This window comes from Prenolepis imparis, unplaced genomic scaffold, assembly GCF_030444845.1.
Source record: "Prenolepis imparis isolate NDT839.2.m4 unplaced genomic scaffold, iyPreImpa1.0 SCAF_3, whole genome shotgun sequence".
Lineage (NCBI taxonomy): Eukaryota > Metazoa > Arthropoda > Insecta > Hymenoptera > Formicidae > Prenolepis > Prenolepis imparis.
The window spans coordinates 10,330,667-10,352,750 of record NW_028141161.1 but is presented as its reverse complement, the minus strand read 5'-3'; the positions used below and the strand labels follow the sequence as shown (position 1 = coordinate 10,352,750).

General features: G+C 40.1%; 1 protein-coding gene and 1 long non-coding RNA gene across 2 annotated transcripts in view; one reads left to right on the top strand and one right to left on the bottom strand.

Moving 5' to 3' along the window:
• Positions 1-16,438, bottom strand: part of LOC145934338 (MAP/microtubule affinity-regulating kinase 3-like) — a 223,499-nt gene extending 207,061 nt beyond the window's left edge. Inside the window, exon 1 of the mRNA XM_083034699.1 lies at positions 16,274-16,438. Coding sequence (XP_082890825.1) covers positions 16,274-16,438 — 165 coding nt within the window. The remainder of the gene's footprint in view (positions 1-16,273) is intronic.
• Positions 1-22,084, top strand: part of LOC145934119 (uncharacterized) — a 135,661-nt gene that overhangs the window by 88,713 nt on the left and 24,864 nt on the right. The gene's annotated exons all lie outside the window — the stretch shown is intronic.

The window sequence follows — 22,084 nt, the reverse complement described above, 5'->3', positions numbered from 1 at the left end:
TGTCATATTTTAATTAAAACTTATTTGAAACTCAGTAAAATAATTATTCATGTGAAATCTAACTTGAGATTCAAGATTCAATCAATATAAATTGGCACAAAAAATTTTAAAAAGAAAATTACAATTTTTTGTGCTATATTAAATAAAGTGAGAAATTCAACATACCTATTTTGTAAACTTCCTGTAATACATGTGAAAATTAATATATTTTAAAGTAAGTAGCAATGCTAACAATGCTCTAATTTCTGCTTTAATCTTGCACTGTAATAATTTTACTTTTAATTTCATTTATTAAATGTAATACATTTTTTGCATTAATTTTCACAATTATTCCAAATTTCGCAAAATGAACGAATGCCACGAATATCAATCTTCAAGATTTATTGATTGAATCATATCGCGTCTCAATATTGGTTTCAGCTAAATTTCTCTCACAGAAAAATAATAAATTTTAAATAAAATATTTATTTTGAAGATAAATGAAGAAAAATAATGAAAAATAATTCCGTTTTTTATGTGGTCGAAATAAAAGCATTCTGTATTCTAGTCAATCGAGCAAAAGTTAATCCCTCTGATTGTTGTGTGTCTCCGAAATATTCGACTTTGCAGACTCTCGCCACATATCGCATGTGATATAAAAACGGGCTCTTAATGGTCATTTCTTGCCGACCCAGTTCAATAAGCATGCCATAAGGTATCCCGCGAAAGAGGGACATTTCCGTCGAGGACAACGAAACGGTTCATGAAAATTCCGAGGGTGGGAGAGAGAGGGAGAGGGAAAGAGAGGGAGAGAAGGATCGGCGCCGCGGCACCGATTTCCCCCGCTTGATCCGTCGCAAACACGATTATCAACGGCGCGCAAACATTTGTCAACCGCCATCGAGCAAACATTCCCGGGGACAAATATTTATCGTCCCCGTAGATGAGGCAAAACGATAGAGAACCGAGGCGGCATGGCGACCGATCCGCGAGCCGTGTCCGTCAGGCGACACCGGGATCACGCGGATGGCTGGACACAACCACCGTCGCCGTCGTCGTCGTCGTCGACGTTGATTCTCGCAGCATGATTCCGGTTACCGCGTTACCTAGTCGTGCTCTCGTGGAGACCGGTGGTTTAAAGTTATCTCTCTCCGGCGCGGGCCAGTTTTACGAGCCTGGAGTTGCATTCTGCGTCATGAAACTCCCGAGGTAGCACTCCGTCGACCATGAGCGAAGCTCGTCTCTCTTTCTCTCTCTCCTTCTCCGTCGCACCATCTCCGAGATCTGCTCGTATTTTCTCTCTCTTTCTCTCCATCTACCAGTATTTTCTGCGTCTTTGGGTCTTCGTATACATCGTGTTTCTCTCCTCTCTTCGTCCTTACTCGAGCTTGTTCCATCTATGTATGTATATACATATATACACCTCTCTCGCTCTCACATTTAGCTTGCATTTACCTCGGTCTTTCCCTCCCACTCTCGGAGATCTCGGAGATCCGATCTGTCGGCCGTTCTGACCACCGATCGTGATCGCCAGGCTTGTAATTACATCGTAATTTATGCGTGTTACGGTGCGCAGCCAGCCTGGCCAGTGGGCCTCCAACGAACCCCGCCGTTTCCCGCGCCGCCCTGGCCGGCGAGTTGCCCTCTCGCTCTCTCGAGGATGTGGATTTAAATGCCGCGCTGCGTTTCGTCGACGATTGATTCTCCGACCGTGCCGACAATCGTGTGTATAAGCGTTTTACCATGCACAACTCTTTTTCTATTTTTTTCTCTCTCTCTCTTTCTCTCCTCGTACCACGTTATATTTCGTCTCTTTTAGATTAAGCCTGGTGCAACTCCAAGTAGTTTAGATCGCTCGCGAGACAGTCTACAATTTAACGCGCCAGTCTTAATGTCGAATAAAATTATCTCTGATAGAATTTTATTTCCAAATTTAATCCTTGCAATAGTTAAGATGAATAATAGAGTTACACTAAGCAGACGATATATATTCCGAATATGTTTCGCTTACGGGAATATCGATTTTAAAGTCGACGAGATATCAGATTAACAGTTGCCACATCCAGTATATCTATCGAGGCCATTTACGTGCTGACGTGTCGACAACCGAGACGTCCACTTTAGACGAAAGTTTCATGCAAATTTAAGTGGAGGAATCCTACAAAAAAAAGCGCCCCGTATCCCAGCAGGCGGTGGCTCCTGCCCATCTGCACGCCTACGCGTTTACTTGTCTGTCTCATCTCTACGAGAAAAGTTTCTTTCGATATCGCGCTTTCGAAAAAACATCGTTACCGCGAGCAGCGGACCGAGTGGATTTCGCTTAGGGAGTAATTCTGACCCCTCTTCGAGTTTTATTCCCAACTCCATCGGATGCTGCAGGTAAATCGACTGGTTTTACGCAACGAAGACCGCCGGAATCGCTTAACTAATGTCCATCGGGACACCGATGTTCTCTCGAAAAGGGAAATTCGGAAAGTTAAACCGAGTTTGTCGGGGAAAAAAAGCAGTAACGATATCCCGACGCCAATTGCAATTTCATCGGTGCCTCTCATATTAAAAAGTAATAACGCGATAATATATTATATTTGTATATATGGTAAATAGTCACTTTTCGATGACATGAAAAAAATGAAAAAAATAATCTAAAATATACGCTAATACTTCTTCCACCCAAATCTACAATCTGTACACGAGAAATTGACAGAATATCATCTCCCTGCGTTATCATCCTACGTCGCCTTTTTGTTTTTCGCGAAGCTTGGTCGAAGGGCGGACCCCGTGAGTTTATTTTGTGATTAAAAAGCTGACTCCGGGTTGTTTTCGCGAAGCGACCGTAGGGTAAAGAGGACAAGAACGTCGATGAAGGGAAAGCCGTCGAGGGTGGAGAGGGTGAGGAAGAAATAGGAAGAGAGAAAGAGACGAAGGTGGACGCGGCGCGGTAGGGTACGAGGGAGAAAGAAGGTAAGAAGGGGTGGTGCACGGAAAGGTAGGCGAGGAGGGTTGAAACCGGGTTGATGGGAAGCGGAGCGAGAGGCGGCGAGCTGGGATTATTGTGTATTCGGTGGGTATTACAATGGCGGGCCCTGGGCTCCAAATATATTAGTTAAAGGGGATGCACAGACTGAAAAACAGATCCTAGGATAGACCGAGAGAAAAGCCGCCGCCGCCGCCGCGAGTTGTTTGCGGTGTTAAGCGGTGCGTAAAGAGTGCAGAAGAGAGAGAGAGAGAGGCAAAGGCACTTCGATGTTTCAGCGGCTAGAAAATACAACGCGGCTATAACGATTTTACTTGGGAGATCCGAGGCAACAAAGGTTTCCACGATCTACTCTGAGAAGCTAGTCGAGCGTTTCTTAAACTGAGATTTATAGGACTTCTGTATCAGAGGGGATAACATTTGCAAAAAAATGCGTTATAAACGCTATATCAGTTAATGTAAAACTGCACGACGGCAAAGTAAAATCACTTACAATTAATTGTAGCATACGTCTAATATGAAATACACTTGATACATAAATTGTTGAATGTTTAGTTCATTAGCATAAAATATTCACCTCGCGCGCGCAGTCTACACTTATCTATAATTTGCTTTAAAAAGCTGCAACGAGAATCCGCTACCTCTCGAAGCGATAAAGTGACATAAGCAGAGATTACGCTTACTAGAGATGAGAAAAGAGAGCTCCGGGTAATCGGGTATACATGCACGGTTTGCGCTACGAGAGCGGCCGCAAACCGTATCACTGCCACGCCGCAAGGTGGATAACCGTTCCGACGACGCATTCTCACGGGGCGAAATTATTCCGGAAGCGATGCGGCTCGAGCTCTATCTCTCGCCTTCGCTTCGAGGAGATCCATTTAACATCGAGCGATGCTGCGGCATAGCGCGAACGACGTTGATCGTCTCGAGAAGCGGTGATTAGAGGGAGAAGGAGGGTGAGGAAGAAGTTCGTCCCGTCGCCAGGAGATTCACGACGTGTCCACTCTCTGGCGAAGGTCCCCAAGAGCTGCCTCTGCCCACGGCGCAGCTACGTACGGCTGACTCATGCAAATGAGAAACGCGCGATCTCGAGCGCGAATTGGAATATCGAGGGAACCCCAGGGGAGAGAGATGCGAACGGCCAGTGTGCACGGCTTGCCATTACTAGCGCAAACTTGTGCGCGATTAATAGGCGTCATAACAGCGCACCGTTATACATCAGCCGAGCGAGTAACATTTTCATAAGATAGAACTGACGATGAATATACAATCTTGGCTAAAAGTACGGAGCATCTCGGCATTCTGAATTAATTTTTGCAAATTATTATATGTACGTAAAACTTTTTTTCTCAAACATTTTTATCGATTCAAGCTGATTGCACCGGATATTATGTTACTCGAATTTATTTGCGGGATGATAATAACGTAGGATGAGGTCAGGCTCCTAACCAAGGCGATATCTCGCTAGAACAGTCTCGTTGCAATGAAGCGTTACTTCTCGAAGCTGATGGCGATACAAAAAAAATCTCGCCTACTCGAGCGTGACATCGAGTTAGCCTATGCGGCACCAATCTTTCCCTGCTTCTCACCCACCCCTTGCTTATCTTTTCTTCGTCGATGATGTGCCTCGTCTCAATCGACTCTCGACAGACCGCGGTGCGCGAGCTCGTATTTCTGGTTCCTTTGATTTCTCGGATCCTCAGGGGGAATTCAGCGCGCGAGCGCGCGAAAGAAAGGGAAAGAGGGAGAGAGAGGGAGAGACGGGGGTGCCACCAGATTGAAACTTTTCTCGGAATTGGATGTCAGATCGAGAGCAGAGGCACGTCAGCTCCTTATCGTTCTACTCGCAGACGCGTGTGTCGAATGTTTAACGACGGTCGAGGACGGTTTCGTGTTTCCGAAACTGGTCCGCCGAATCCTCGCCTCGTCTCGGGGCACAGCTCGCTACTCGCAAGTCGAGATGCCTGCTCTCGTTTGTGTCACCACTCTCGGCGCATTTAGACACGGAGTGTTCTGTGATTTATATCGACGCCTACACGAAAACGCGGCACGCGAGTACTTTAATATTTTTATCCTCGACGTCGGACGGAAATGAATATCTGTCACATTAGAAAACGTATCTTAATATCTTACGAACCTTGTTGGAAATTAAATATGAGATGGAGAATATATGATATGTTCCGCGGTAATCTATCGCAAAAATCTTTCCGACATTTATACTCGCAGTTAGCAATGAAAAATCGCATGTATAAAATATCCAGGAAACTCTCAGCACGCTTTCTCTCAATTATAGATTCTTTAAAAAAGTTCTAAGTAATTCTTACAATTTTTAAATGTTACATATTCTGTATTTTACGTCTCGTTTCCTTTTCATGTATTTCCGCTATCGTATACACGAATAAAGTTTTCAAGAAGTATAGAGTTTCCGGGTAAGATCTCCGAAGTTTAATAATAGAGTATACTCGGACTATACGGTATTGTTAAAGAGAACTATTGTTTCAGATTCTGTCATGATTTTATAACTATTGATATACTAGTATATAACACCATTGAGTCTCCTTTCACTTCTCTAATTTATAAGATTATCACATCATCGAAACACATCATTGCTGGCAATTTATCATAGACGATATATAATATTATCCTCCTTCGCCGACTTTGGTAAAGAACCGCTCGATGATTCCTGTATATCTGTCTCTCACTCACTCTCTCTCTCTCTCTTTCTCTCTTGACCCAACCGAGCATGTTCGACAAATTTTGATACTTCTACCTGGCCATCAACTACCGGTCGAAACCATTGCCTTTCGGTAATGTCGCGAGATAAAATCGAATTCAACGATCGAGAAGTTCGACTGAACAGTCATTGTTGAGTATTTACGACGTTTACGATCGTGTCGACCACGAATTTCCCGTGTACCATCTATGTATATATGAGATGTCCCGTTCTTTATCGTACAATATAACGATAATTCTTTAATAATGTTACTACACACATTTTTAATCTGTTTTTCGTATTTTACTGCAAGTACACTGCATGTGATATTTTTATTTGGCGAGAATTTTGATTTATCTAATAATACATTTCTTAACGTTTTATAAGTATAGACTTCTATTGCTATTTTATATTTATTAATTTATTAATTACAATTACTATAAAATAAATAAATGAAAAAAAAATACGTTCATATTCAATTTTGTGGATGTTTCAATATATAATGTTTCATATATAATGACATCTCGCAAGATTTTTAAGAAGAATCACCTAACCGATCGGGAAATCTATTGGTCACTTCGGCAGATTCTCGTTTTTCAATCCGTGCAATTACGGTAAATCGCGCAGACGGCGGCGTTAATTGTCGTAACGTTTCACGGGAGATCCCGGACGGGGCACGGCGCGGTTTCAGCTGTCTTTAATGGTAGGCTTTCTCTACCCATCTCTCTGTAATTATACACACAGAGATAGAGGAGACGCAAGCCCGCGGCTGCGGATCACCGCAGACGTTGCCGGTGTCCGAACGGTATCCGCGCGGCGACGGCAAATTTTTTGCCACGACGGTATAATCGGCCATGTAATTGCCTTCTAGGAGGTAAACTTTGCAAATCGATGATATGACGCTTGAGATATAAGCATGAAGTATATAAGGAGCGAGAAATATATAGATTCAATTAGGAATGGCTACCGTATAGTGAGATATAAACAGAAGATAGGAATCATAAATATATATGTGTACAAAGTGACGATGATAAGTCTCTCTTTTTCTATGCCCTCTCTTTTTTTCTTGAAACAAAAAATCAAGAGGAACAAATGCTGGAGGAAAAAAAATTTTAATTGAGCAAAAATATTTCATTAGAAAACAAAATTTCCAATTCAAGTTTAATTGTCGATATAAACGCATTTGTTTTCTCCTAGTGTTATCTCAGAAAGCTTTAATTTTGTTTGATGTTATATGAAACGCTAAATAATATAATACATATTTATACAAATTAATGTTGTTATATAACGTTACAGATATTTGATATTAATATTCTATGAGAGAAATAAAACTGTCTATGTATTATGTGTAGATTAAAATAAAGAAAAAGAGATTTTTTTAAATGTCAAATATTCTGGAAATATAGTTACTGATGTGGCTACGCCTGTCGTAAAGATATTGATCTAAAAGTTGACAGCAGTCTAATACAACCATTGCAATGATTTCGTAAGAATTTCGATATTCAATGAAACGCATTCTCGGATCACCGACGAGCTCTTCGAAAAAGAGGCTCTTGGGTCCTATCGTTATACTGAAAAAAAAATTGAAGTCACGGCTCCCAAAGGAAACGAGAATTACGATCTTCCTGGGATATATATCGCAAACATGCGCGAATTTCCGCGTTCGTGTCTCGAACTATTCTCGATGCCAGAATCGATAGAGCTCTACGTCACATCGCTCGATTCGAGCACAAACGACCGTAGGGAGGTAAACCCTCAAAGCGAACAAACGCGACTCCACTTGCAAATGCCCGTCGAGTATCACCGATAAGTAATCGCCTCGCAGTGAGTACCAAGTACAGTCCTCGTCAATGACAAATGGAAGTTTAGGACCGCACGCGAAATAAAATAAAAATTTGCGACGAAAGATCGGAATTTCGTAATCGTCTGCAGAATTAATTTTCGCGCGTGCGATTCTTCCTTTCGATTCATCTGTCTCTCCCTCAAGGACACCGGCATGCCTAAATCGGCCATCGCACCTCGCACGTGCGACGACCGGCGCGACGATCCCCGGGACAGGATGCACCGGACATGGACAGGCAAACACGCAAAGTTGCACGATAGTCCCCTGCTTCGTCTCGTTGCCCCCAGTTCACCTCGGGTCCAACCACCTACACGCTCCGAGGAGATGCAGGTACACGTTCCTGCACTTGGCAGCAATCGAGATAAACGTTTCGCACGCACTCGATTCGATATGCCCGCCTCTCGTTTCCTAGACACGGCCGAGAAACAGGATACAAAGTTAATCTAAACGCGCGGTTTCGTTGCGTAAAGTAAAACTCGCGCGCGATATTTAGGAGGAGTCTTCCCACGCTCGCACGGTATATACCGGTTACATCGCGAGCTTTATAGTCCGCATCAGGAATGTCGATTTTACGCGAAATTACAACGCGCTGTCGATGTAGAACCTTCTTGGAATTTTACGAAAACATGTCCTGCTGCTAGAAAGAAAAATATATTTTTAATTAGCTTTTTTTTAATATGAGAAAACTTTCACGAACAATTTTGATTTTAACGTATGTATATGATATTCCATTCCATAATTTGGCTCCAAAAAGAAAAAATCGTTTAGTCTCCAGTTGAAATTAACTAGCCGTTTGTGAAAAGGTTAAAAAGACAGATGATTAAACCATAAATTAGGTGCAATCAACTTTCTGAACTGCAAACCTCGAAATTTGAAGTCAACCAGGAAGATGCCATGGAGATTTGTTTTCGAGAATCGATTGGCGTATAGCTTGATCCCGGTACCATAAAGTCTCAGAACGACGTTGTTTGTTCTCGTTCCGCGAGATGAAACGAGAAGATGAGCGATATCGTTCGCGATGGAGGATCGGAAATTTCGTGAGGAAGCCTCATCGAAACGGATGCCCGCCCATCGTCGGAAGAATCGAACGAAACGCGGTCGACATTTACGATAGGAACGGCGACGTTCACGTGCGGGTTCTCTCTCCCTCCCTCTCTCTCTCTCTCTCTCGAAGAACCAAGTTTCGAAGATCCTCAGCTAGAGATCCGCAACCGCGGGGATCACGAAGCCAGAAATACGTCGGATTTTTTGCCCCACGTCGACCTCTCTTCGGAAAAAGGCGTATCCGAAAAAGGCGGCCAACAGATTCCACGGAATATCTTTTCGATAGGCCGGGGCCTTTCCGAGAAGACCGGGGCCCCGGGGCCACGGAGTTAATTATTAGACGCGTGCACACACGCCGTGGGCCTTGTATTTGTCACTGGGCGCGTTCGCTGGGGCAAGATCGGCAGCCTTTCCCGGGCCAGCGATGATTAAAGGGGCCCGCCCGGGCGAAACTAATAGTACAAATTTATTCATTTGCATCGGCTGTCGCGGTTAATTGCCCGGCCATTAAGTTCGACGGTTTCTGTCGACGCGAGAGTCGACAGGACGGCGGCGACCGACCGACCGGGGCTGGTTACGCCATCGCCTTTAATGACGATCGATCCGTACTTTTTAATACACCGGGACTAATAAACGGTTGTTAAAAGAATCACTTACTGAGACGGGGTAGATCGCGTAATCAGGCGCGCGCTCGCGCGGGAGAGATCGTCGATTATGCAAATCGCGCTTCTATCTATCCACTCGGCAATTGTAATTCGAAATGAGCTGTAATTCGTAAGCGCAGGAAGGAGAGGAAATAACGTCGGAACACCATCCATCGATATTTACTGATCGGCGCTCATTACATCGATCCGTAATTACGTAGCGCGAGACCGTAGCGATGAATTAATTTTATGATCGTGATACGCGAGACACGGCGCTATATATAAATGAATCATTATATATTTCGGGAACTTTGAAGGGACCGTTAAAATAAAGGACTGTGGAATATATATACACCGGATGCGCTATTTTCAAGAATCGAGTTCCTCCACCGTGCGTCCTTATCCCAGCGTGTATCTCGCCTTCGTCGAGAAGAGTCGTGCACACAATGCACGCAGTCGCTGGCGCGTATAGAGCGAGGAGAAAAAGCAGTGCTTGAGAGGCGCACTTAACGGGGGCATTGGGCCACGGTCGCTTTGATGCCGGGGCAAAAATGACTGATAAACGCCGAGAGTGGCGAAGTCTAGTCGTGTGCAGCTGGGAAATTATGCATCGACTCTCCGCCGCGCGAGCCACGTACAAATCCACGTGGATTATGCTGTCGCGAAATGTCAAGGATTTGACTGGTGTTCTCGGAACCGAAGACGCCATGAGTAATCGCTCCAAGAGCAATTTACCAGGAACAAGTAGCTTAAATTCATCATCAGGATTAAGTATTCTAATATTATTTAAAATTGCGACAAGAGATGTCAACATTACGCAAGAATTGTACGAAAATCTTATTCTCAAAAAAAAAAAATATATATGTATCGTATTTCGCGACGTCCCTGCAGAATACTTTGCCTGTTTCGAGATCTTCTCTTATTCAGCCGTATAGTCGTTTATTTGGAATATGGAACAGCCGGCTCCGGTAGTAAACGAGAAATCCCACAAAATCTCCGCGCCGTTCAAGGAAAGATCTACCAGGGATTCACGATCGCCGGTTCAAAGTGGTGGCTACGGAAGAACAAGCGAGAGAGACGTGAGCTGTACCTGAACGATTTTGGCAGGTCTCTACATACGGCAGGGCCCACCATGTGCGAGTAACCCGAAACCGCAGGCCTGCCTCTTCTATTTTTTCCATCGACGATCCCTGTGTGCATTCTTTCCCTCTCTCTCCCTTCCTCCCTCTCTCTTTTTCTTTTTCCTTCTTGATCGATCATTCTATCAAGCTGCTGCCTGGTCTCGATAGATTCCGATGCACCGTTCTCGGTCTCGGGCACAATCCGGTAGGTCTATTGTCGTCTCATAATCGATGCTAAATACCCCCAGAAAGCAGACAGCGGACGGAAAGTACAAGAGAGCGAAACACGTCGAAGAAATGAACGAAGGTGAGGAGGAAAAGGACGACAGACAAAATCGGAGCCCCGTGTAAATCGAGCTACGGGAGGAGGCACGAGAGGGTGACCAGGTATACAGGTGGAAAAATAAAGATAGAGAAAAGGAGAGAGAGAAAGAGAAAAAGAAATAAGGAAAGAGGGACAAACGGCGAGAGGTGAAAGAGAATACGAGGGAACGAGAAGGGCACCCTATAGACATCCGATACCGCGCTCGGGCTGTATTGCTTTCTCATGTGGTCGACCGGACTCTACACGTCGATCCACACACATACACATACCGTATGGTTTTATTTGTGGTTACCGAAATTATAGGTTGTGGGCCGGAGGGGCCGCGGCAGCGATGTAACATACCGCCATACGCGGGAGAGGAACGGCCGATCGATACCGGCGACAGTTTGGCTCGAATGAGAGACACGAGAAGTCGCTTCTTGTCTCTCGTGCGCGCAGCCGATGAAAGCCACCGGTATAGAAGTCGATTCAGCGAGTCAGAGAGAACCAGCGTTCTGATGAAGGAGCGGACGAGATGAGTGCTTGCTGATGATAGGCGAGATCTGCTGGTAGCTTCTAGCGAGGCTTCCGCATTGCTAACTCGAGGCAAACGAGGTCGCTAAGTTGCGGCCGTCGACGATTGACACCTTTGCGGCTCTGGTATATTCAAATTTTAATACCACGATCGAGCGAGCGCGGGTCAATCTCGCGCGTTGAGAGCAGTTTCTCGTATTGCCTTATTCGTGAATCTTTCATGCACGTAACCTGAGGCAGCGACGATCCGAACACTTTATATCCCATATTTTATTTTAACAAAAAACGCGACATTAAGTAAAATACAATCTTATTATATTAAATACACAATCACTTTTCTGACAATAAGAGCTAAAAAAAACTTGTGCATTTGTATCTTCTCGATAGAATAATTTTTCTTTTACTTGCTTACATATTCGTTCAATCTAGAGAAATTTACGAAAGGTCAAAAAAATTCAGAGAAATAAAAAAATTGCATTTCTTATATTTTAAAATTTTTGGAGATTTTATATTTTTCGATTTTTAATATCTTTGCATATTTGTATATAAGAGGTAACTGTAGATGTGAGATTTCTAGTGATGTAGATAAGCGCCACCGAGAGGAGGAGAAAAACCTGAATATATTCTCGCGAAGAATATATACGGAGATCTTAGGTCTTAGAGTATCAGGGCAAAAAACGTTCTAGGGGAGAAGCGCAATAAGAAGGGTACCGGTACCGGTATGGTACCGCGCAGCGCGAATCGTATACACAAGGCATTTCAAAGCTGATGGGTCGTCGAGGTATCCCCTTATATAGCGCGAAGTAGGCGCGAAGAAACACCTCGACGCGAAAATGGCAAATCTCCCCGCTTCGGGAGTTGTCGTAACTATACTACGAGAGATCATTGCAAATTGAGCGATTACGAAAACCAGATTAATCCGGACCGGAGCTCGCGATTTCCGCATCCAAGCAGATCGAGAACATACAAGCTTAATGAGTAGTAAATATAATCTTGCACGATGCATAAAGTTACATTATTTAAATTTTTGTCTCATATCTCTGATCCGGAAAAAAATCTGCTCGTTACAAGTCATTTGTATACCCACGAGACGTAAAAAAATATATCCATTTGAACGATTTAATTGCGTATATAAGATTCTAAGAACTTGCATTAATTAGTCACTTTGTTTCGCGTTCTCGCTCACATATACATTCTCTTTATCTACGATAGAAATAGATAGAAAACATTTAATTAATCAAGCAAACGTCAAAGGACGCAAATGAAAAGCGATTTCTCGACGCTTTATTAATAAAGATAATTGCGAGATATATCGCTGAATAGAGCGGAACGGCAGCTACGATAGTGACCTACGTGGTGAAAAAATGGATACAAGCAAAAATACCGGAGCGTAGATAAGAGCATAAGTGCGAGAGGAGGCGAGGGTAATCGAAACCTCCGGCTTCTCGATCTCCGATAACCGCTTTCCTTTGTATTCGCTACTGTCACGAGTGCGTAATCAATTTTTAACGCGATAAACTATTTGAACTGCGTAGAGACGAGACCGCATACGACAAATTGGCACATTGCGTGATCGTATCGGCGATAAGGTACGAAAAATGCATCATCTCCCTCCCGTCGATTTTCATCACGTAGGCGGAGAAACCAGTCAGAGTCCATCGCAAAAATATATTCTGTTACACAATATTTAGAAGCCGCGTGGCTGTGCTTGTGGCCCCGTCTCGTCTATCATCTCTCCGACGAGCATTAACACGCGCGCGCACAAAGAAAACCGCTATCTGCATAAAACAAGCTCGAGAAAACGAGCGATAATGCTTGATCGCTTCTACGCTAATCGCCTGATGCGCAGCTTTGCGCGGAATCGTATTCTATTATCGGTCACGACCGAATCGATAAATCAATTAATTCCGTTTCTCATCGATACCCGAGACGCGCAAATTGATACGCATTAGCGTTTTATCTTCGACATGCGGTTATTATTGAAAAATTGATTGACGCAACATTATGACATGAAAATGAGAAATTTGATCGCACAAAGATATGAAAATATCTTTAGGTTTGTGTGTATTCGTTTAAATATAATGAAATCTTAATCCTCATTCTAAAATAATAAATTCTAAGAAATGACGTGCTATTAAACATATCCCATTATTTTAACGATACAAGTATGATATTCAGATAATAAATATTATATATATTTTTGAAGAAAACATGTTAAAATATTCTCAAGACGTATCAAAGAATATTCGCCAAACACTTTCGAAAAAGGTATCGAATTTTTTTATGATATCTTCAATACTGTCATTCTCGGGGAAATTTTTCGTCAAGAATATTTTTATCACGATACGAATATGAATGCAATCAAGACATGATTGCAAAATTGATTCGGCTTAGGGTTTGATCTCGTTCATTTCGATCGCATCGATCATAACACACGTAAGAGCACGTCGGCAATCGTCATCGGCGAGCACAAGAACGGACCTCGTGAAACCTCTAGAAGAACCTCGTTAAACGCCGTCTCGCGATCGGAAGCGTGGACCTTTTTTACGCGCCTCGTAAAACCCGGAGACGCGTAGTCGTCAGCGCGGCTGGCTTCCCACCTCGCTTCTCTTCGTGATACGACAGAAAAAGATATAGATAGATAGATAGAAAGAGAAAGAGAGAGATAAATATATGTATATGTATATATAGAGAGAGAGAGAGAGAGAGAGAGAGAGGAGTGAAACCACACGCGGGAGGCGACGTGTGTTATCGGCCTCTCGGCAAGATAACCGCAAACGATTTCCCCGTAGCGATCGGTGTCTATCGTCTCTCGAATGTGTTCCCCGCACCTTCCATCTCTCAACAGCGTATTTCCACCGGCGGCGTAAATCGCGCGGTTCCCGCGGCCTCCTTTAATCACCCCGTTCGTCTTTCTTCGCGGTAAACGACGCCAGATGCTCGAACGTTATCTTCCACCGCGTCTAAAGAGCTTTCCACCATGATGACGTGTCGCCTTTGCTGAAGAAATACGTATAATGTCTTCGAAATATACTCTGTACATCTTTAGTCATCTTTATAATACATTTTTTTGACGAAAATCGAGGTAAAAAAAATTACAATATATATTGCAAAGGCGATACGTCATCGTCATGATAAAGGAAAGATTGATATGAGAAAATTGTATTGAGAAAAGTATCTTCAAATTTTTATTATTCAGAGATTTTTCTTTATTCTCTTTCCTAATGACTTTTATAAGTATGATTATAAACGTATTGAAATTTCAAAGAAATATTTTTTTCAGCTTTTTACGGGTTTATATAGATTTATATAGAATAATATGAGCTGAGGAAATTTTACGCGAAATCCTGATATCAAAAATTAAATAATTTTCACAAATTAAAGATGTAGATACATTTTATTTATCGGTTAACTCAAAGTGGATTTCTAATTAAGATTCTCAAGATTATCAAAGATCGAAAATCAATGAACCATAAATTAATCGTCTCGATCACAAGAGATTATCGATTATCACGATTTACTTTGGTACTTATTCGTTTAGGAAATAAACTGTCCATTTCATCGATTCATTGTGAAATAAATCAAGGAGTGAATCTCTCTCAAACGACGACGGTCCACATAGTCTGGATTCCATGATTTCCTCGATCGATCGAGCATCAGATAATCTTTCGAGAAGAATATTTTAATAGAAAGGTTCTCACACGCACATAGGAGAAATCCCGCTGGTAGATATTTAGGATGGCACAAAAAAAGAAGGAAACGTTCGGAAATCTGACGCTCGTCTTTCATCGCGTGACATCGTGCGTATCTGCCAGACAATGTCAAACGTTCAAATCTACGTCATTTTCGTATTCAGGAATTGTTACGAGAAAAACCCACGAAAAATTTAGAGATCGAATGGAGATGCAACTGTATAATGTCGTGAATTTTTTAGTCCCTTCAATGTTATATGTGCCCGCGGCATTTTACTCGATTTCAACATTTTTTGGGGGGAGGAGATCTCTCTTTTATTTACGTGAGATTCCAGACGAATGATTCAATGTCCGTGCCGGAAATACATCTGATGCGCATCGTGGCGTGATTAATTCGACGAAAAGGCGAGCCAAGCCGCTTGATAATCTGACGTAAGCCAGAAACAATTCTTCTCTCCGCGATAAAATTAAAAAACGGAGCAATATTGTGACAAAGAGAGAGAGAGAGAGAAACGCACGTTACATAATATCAGGATTATTCATTGAAATATCACATGCATGTCGACAAGAGATTTTACACGAGCTCTTAAGTATTGAGACGCTTCATTATGCAAACTAATGTTTGCAATTTATGCGCAATTTAAATATAACTATGGTCACTTAAAAAGATTATCTCTTTAAGAATACACGTGGAAGAGATAGATTTATGTATGTCGGAGTTCATGGATAATTTGCGAAAGACATAAATTCACACCGTTGATTAAAGTCCGTGAAGTAAACAGAATATGTTTTAGAATAATTAATAAGAATCCTAGAAAAACTCTCTTGTCAAACCGCATTTCCTGCGTTCGCATTAGCACTACAAAGAGATTAAATCCTTTGCGCGGTAATATCATCGCGCAAAATATCTTTATTATTTTCATTTCATATTAAACGTAAAAGAATTTATTTTAGATCCTTGCAATTAATCCTATCTGGGTCTTTTAAAGCACAAGCGAATTACCATTTTTCCCAAATTACTGTTCAAATTTCGCTTTATATAAACAATTACTTTTAATATTTCACTTTAAATATTGTAATAGAGATATTAACAAATAATGCAGAATTTTTTTAGATTTTTTGAAAGTATGGAACATAAAAATAATATAGGGTGAACTTATAAAAGACCTAATTTGCTGACGGAGGGCTAGAGACAATTTTACGCGGAAAAGACATTCGGTCTCTGAAAAGATGGAGCATCTTCCTGACGCTTCGTTCTCACGATCGCGTTACGTTCCGCGCGTCGGGACGAACGATTTATGTCGGTCTCGCGAGGGAGCAAGCTTTCGCCTCTCGCGCGAGTGAAGAGTCGCGTCGAGGTTGTATGTACGAAGACTCTCGGGCCGTCGCTCGCACCCGGCGGCGATTCGTGTTTATCACACTCACCTTGACTCCGAGGACGGTGTGGATGGCCTCTTCGACGCGCGCGAAATTCCCTTTGCCGAGGGGCCCCAGCATCTGATACCTTCCGACGCGGACCAAGGACTTCTTCGCGGGCGCGACGACGACGACGTCGCCGTTCCCCGTCGTCGCGTTCTTCGTACGCGTCATGTCACACGCACGTATACGTCGCGTAAAAAATCGGTTCGAAAGTTTTATCACCCCGCGAGATATATATGTATAAGGTCGGATCGCGCGCGCGAGGTTTTAGGCGGTGCCTTTTTCGATTTCGCGTTTTATTACCGCTATATGGAATCAGGTCCTCGCGATGCGACACGAGACGACGATGAGGACGATACGCGACTCGCGTGACTCGGACATTTTCACGGCTCTGCACAATTGCGAGATCTCGAACGTGGAAAATTGTTTTTCCCTTCTCTCTCTCTCTGCTTGCTTCTCGATCATCACCGACTCTGTGAAACACTCGAATGCGCGGCTCTAACATATGTCGATTGGCTTCTGTGCAACTATTTATTTTTATTTTTTTTAATTATGCGAATAGGAAATTAAAAAATGCCTATCTAGAAGATCGAAGAAATTTCTCTTCTATTGCAAAAATTTAGTTTTAATTTTAAAACATTATATATAATTTATATCGACTCCTTTAAAATAAAAGAAATAAGCTTATTAAACTTGACACAGTTTGGCACTATTTCAGATTTATTTAAATAGAATGAAATATCTACTTTGTGCTATATAGCTTTTACGATCACGAAATACGTAATGATGTACGAGCGAGGTTAATCATGCGCTTTTGATGTTATAACGCGCAATTTAAATTCTGTCCTCATTAACAAACGAATCGGCAGGTACTTTGCATTTACATGTGCCATAATATATTCGAATGTCGTGCGGAAGCGCTGTCCCACTAATATTTGTACTTTCATCGGTTACAATTGCACGGCGCAATTAATATGTACATTTAAATACGATAATATTCCCACAATAGCAATGACCAGTGACAATTAAACTTTGTGTAAGCCTGAAATAATTACATGATTGGTTTAACGTGTCAACTTTTATCATTAGCTAGCTATCTCGCCGCTATTTTCCCACAGTCAACACACACACTTATCGGATCAAGTTTAAATACGTATATGAAGAGAAAGTTGCTATAAAACCCTGCTTCAATTTTAGCTGACTTTTTCGTTTTAAAATAATTCACATAATATGCAATGACGCACTTTATTGACGACTTTATTCTATTACCGAGCATATTGTGCGTACGTAAGATTTGGCATTCGCGCGGCAAAGATATGATAATTACGCAAAATCGAAAACCGCGTCGCAGTCGCCTATCACCGAGAGCCATTAATTGCACATGCTAGTGCAGCGAGGTCAGCAGGAAATCACTATCTAAGGCAGGACTCCGATATCTTTCGCGCACTTTATGACAAACAGCTGTTCTGGCTTTGTGAGTCAGAGTCCACGGCCTTGTGCGCAAAACGAAATTTTGCGTAACGTTTTGATTCTTCCAGCCAGTATTGGATTAATTTATTGTTGATCCTGACTATATATTTATATGATACTAGAACAACACAAGCGCGCGCTACGCGAGCGCCATTTCTAGATTTTATATTAAAAAAAAATGATATTTTTATATAAAATTTGTTTAAATTTGATTAACATTTTTTGACAGAAATCAGATAATTAAAGCGTTAATTTGCTAATTAAATTTTAAAATAAAAATATGTTATAAAAATTAAAAATATTATAAATAATATTACAAATAATATATTTACTACTTAAAACTCGAATAATATATTTCATTATTTGCATATAACTTTTATATATATAATACAATGTACTATCAAAATATACAAGCAATAAATTTTGAATATTAAAAATCGATACTTTGTAGCAGCGGATCCTATATGGCGCAAACTTTTATTATGTATATCAAATAAAAGAATTTGCACGCTCGTATCTATTTGGTATAAAAATAATCTGCAAACAACGTACTATTGAAAAAAACAAGCGATAAATTATTGGCTCTTTATATCAAACAGATTCGAGCGTACAAATTTTTTCGTTTAATACACATAGTATAATTCTTCGTTATAGAATTTGCGCCGTATTTTATATATTTCAACAGTACATTATCTGCACAATATGATGGTACCATAAGCATACCAGCCTACAAACTTTTTGATCTAATATACGTGAAATGAATCCGCGCAGTATGGGATCCGCGGTTTAAAATTTTAATTTCCAATATTTTAAAACGAGCCAAAAATTATTCTTTTATATATTTCAACAGTACATTATCTGCACAATATGATGGTACCATCAGCATACCAGCCTACAAACTTTTTGATCTAATATACGTAAAATGAATGCGTGCCGTATGTGGTCCGCGGTTTAAAAATTTTAATTTCCAATATTTTAAAACGAGCCAAAAATTATTCTTTTATATATTTCAACAGTACATTATCTGCACAATATGATGGTACCATAAGCATACCAGCCTACAAACTTTTTGATCTAATATACGTGAAATGAATCCGCGCAGTATGGGATCCGCGGTTTAAAATTTTAATATTCAATATTTTGAAACGAGCCAAAAATTCATCGATTATACATTTTAATAGTACATTGATTACAGAATCTTTTCGTACCATGCAGACACCAGCGTACAAATTTTTTAATACGATAAACATAAAATAAGGATGCGTCGCACAGGGTCCGCGTCAAAAAAGTATCGATTTCTAATATTTTAAAACGAGCCAAAAATTCATCGATTATACATTTTAATAGTACATTGATTACAGAATCTTTCGATACCATGCAGACACCAGCGTACAAATTTTTTAATATGATAAACATAAAATAAGGATGCGTCGCACAGGGTCCGCGTCAAAAAACTATTAATTTCTAATATTTTAAGACGAGCCAAAAATTCATCGATTATACATTTTAATAGTACATTGATTACAGAATCTTTTCGTACCATGCAGACACCAGCGTACAAATTTTTTAATATGATAAACATAAAATAAGGATGCGTCGCACAGGGTCCGCGTCAAAAAAGTATCAATTCCTAATATTTTAAGACGAGCCAAAAATTCATCGATTATACATTTTAATAGTACATTGATTACAGAATCATTTGGTACCAAACAGACACCAGCGTACAAATTTTTTAACTTGATATACATAAAATAAGGTTGCGTCGCATAGGGTCAGCGGTAAAAAAGTATCGATTTCTAATATTTTAAGACGAGCCAAAAATTCATCGATTATACATTTTAATAGTACATTGATTACAGAATCTTTTGGTACCATGCAGACACCAGCGTACAAACTTTTTCATTTGCTATACATAAAATAAGGATGCGTCGCATAGGGTCAGCGGTAAAAAATATCGATTTCTAATATTATAAGACGAGCCGAAAATTCATCGACTATACATTTTAATAGTACATTGATTACAGAATCTTTTGGTACCAAGCAGACAACAGCGCACAAACTTTTTCATTTGCTATACATAAATTAAGGATGCGTCGCATAGGGTCAGCGGTAAAAAGTATCGATTTCCAATATTTCAAGACGAGCCAAAAATTCATCGATTATACATTTTAATAGTACATTTATTACATAATCATTTGGTACCAAACAGACACCAGCGTACAAATTTTTTAATATGATATACATAAAATAAGGATGCGTCGCATAGGGTCCGCGTCAAAAAAGTATCAATTTCTAATATTTTAAGACGAGCCAAAAATTCATCGATTATACATTTTAATAGTACATTTATTACAGAATCATTTGGTACCAAACAGACACCAGCGTACAAATTTTTTAACTTGATAAACATAAAATAAAGATGCGTCGCACAGGGTCCGCGTCAAAAAAGTATCAATTTCTATTATTTTAAGACGAGCCAAAAATTCATCGATTATACATTTTAATAGTACATTGATTACAGAATCTTTTGGTACCAAGCAGACAACAGCGTACAAATTTTTTAATATGATATACATAAAATAAGGATGCGTCGCATAGGGTCCGCGTCAAAAAAGTATCAATTTCTAATATTTTAAGACGAGCCAAAAATTCGTCGATTATACATTTTAATAGTACATTTATTACAGACTCATTTGGTACCAAACAGACACCAGCGTACAAATTTTTTAACTTGATATACATAAAACAAGGTTGCGTCGTATAGGGTCAGCGGTAAAAAAGTATCGATATCTAATATTTTAAGACGAGCCAAAAATTCATCGATTATACATTTTAATAGTACATTGATTACAGAATCTTTTGGTACCAAGCAGACAACAGCGTACAAATTTTTAAACTTGATATACATAAATTAAGGATGCGTCGCATAGGGTCAGCGGTAAAAAAGTATCGATTTCTAATATTTTAAGACGAGCCAAAAATTCATCGATTATACATTTTAATAGTACATTGATTAGAGAATCATTTGGTACCAAAGAGACACCAGCGTACAAATTTTTTAACTTGATATACATAAAATAATGTTGCGTCGCATAGGGTCAGCGGTAAAAAAGTATCGATTTCTAATATTTTAAGACGAGCCAAAAATTCATCGATTATACATTTTAATAGTACATTGAATACATAATCATTTGGTACCAAACAGACACCAGCGTACAAATTTTTTAACTTGATATACATAAAATAAGGTTGCGTCGCATAGGGTCAGCGGTAAAAAGTATCGATTTCCAATATTTTAAGACGAGCCAAAAATTCATCGATTATACATTTTAATAGTACATTGGTTACAGAATCTTTTGGTACCAAGCAGACAACAGTGTACAAACTTTTTCATTTGCTATACATAAATTAAGGATGCGTCGCATAGGGTCAGCGGCATAAATGTATCAATTTCTAATATTTGAAGACGAGCCAAAAATTCATCGATTATACATTTTAATAGTACATTTATTACAGAATCATTTGGTACCAAACAGACACCAGCGTACAAATTTTTTAACTTGATAAACATAAAATAAAGATGCGTCGCACAGGGTCCGCGTCAAAAAAGTATCAATTTCTAATATTTTAAGACGAGCCAAAAATTCGTCGATTATACATTTTAATAGTACATTTATTACAGACTCATTTGGTACCAAACAGACACCAGCGTACAAATTTTTTAACTTGATATACATAAAACAAGGTTGCGTCGTATAGGGTCAGCGGTAAAAAAGTATCGATATCTAATATTTTAAGACGAGCCAAAAATTCATCGATTATACATTTTAATAGTACATTGATTACAGAATCTTTTGGTACCAAGCAGACAACAGCGTACAAATTTTTAAACTTGATATACATAAATTAAGGATGCGTCGCATAGGGTCAGCGGTAAAAAAGTATCGATTTCTAATATTTTAAGACGAGCCAAAAATTCATCGATTATACATTTTAATAGTACATTGATTAGAGAATCATTTGGTACCAAAGAGACACCAGCGTACAAATTTTTTAACTTGATATACATAAAATAATGTTGCGTCGCATAGGGTCAGCGGTAAAAAAGTATCGATTTCTAATATTTTAAGACGAGCCAAAAATTCATCGATTATACATTTTAATAGTACATTGAATACATAATCATTTGGTACCAAACAGACACCAGCGTACAAATTTTTTAACTTGATATACATAAAATAAGGTTGCGTCGCATAGGGTCAGCGGTAAAAAGTATCGATTTCCAATATTTTAAGACGAGCCAAAAATTCATCGATTATACATTTTAATAGTACATTGATTACAGAA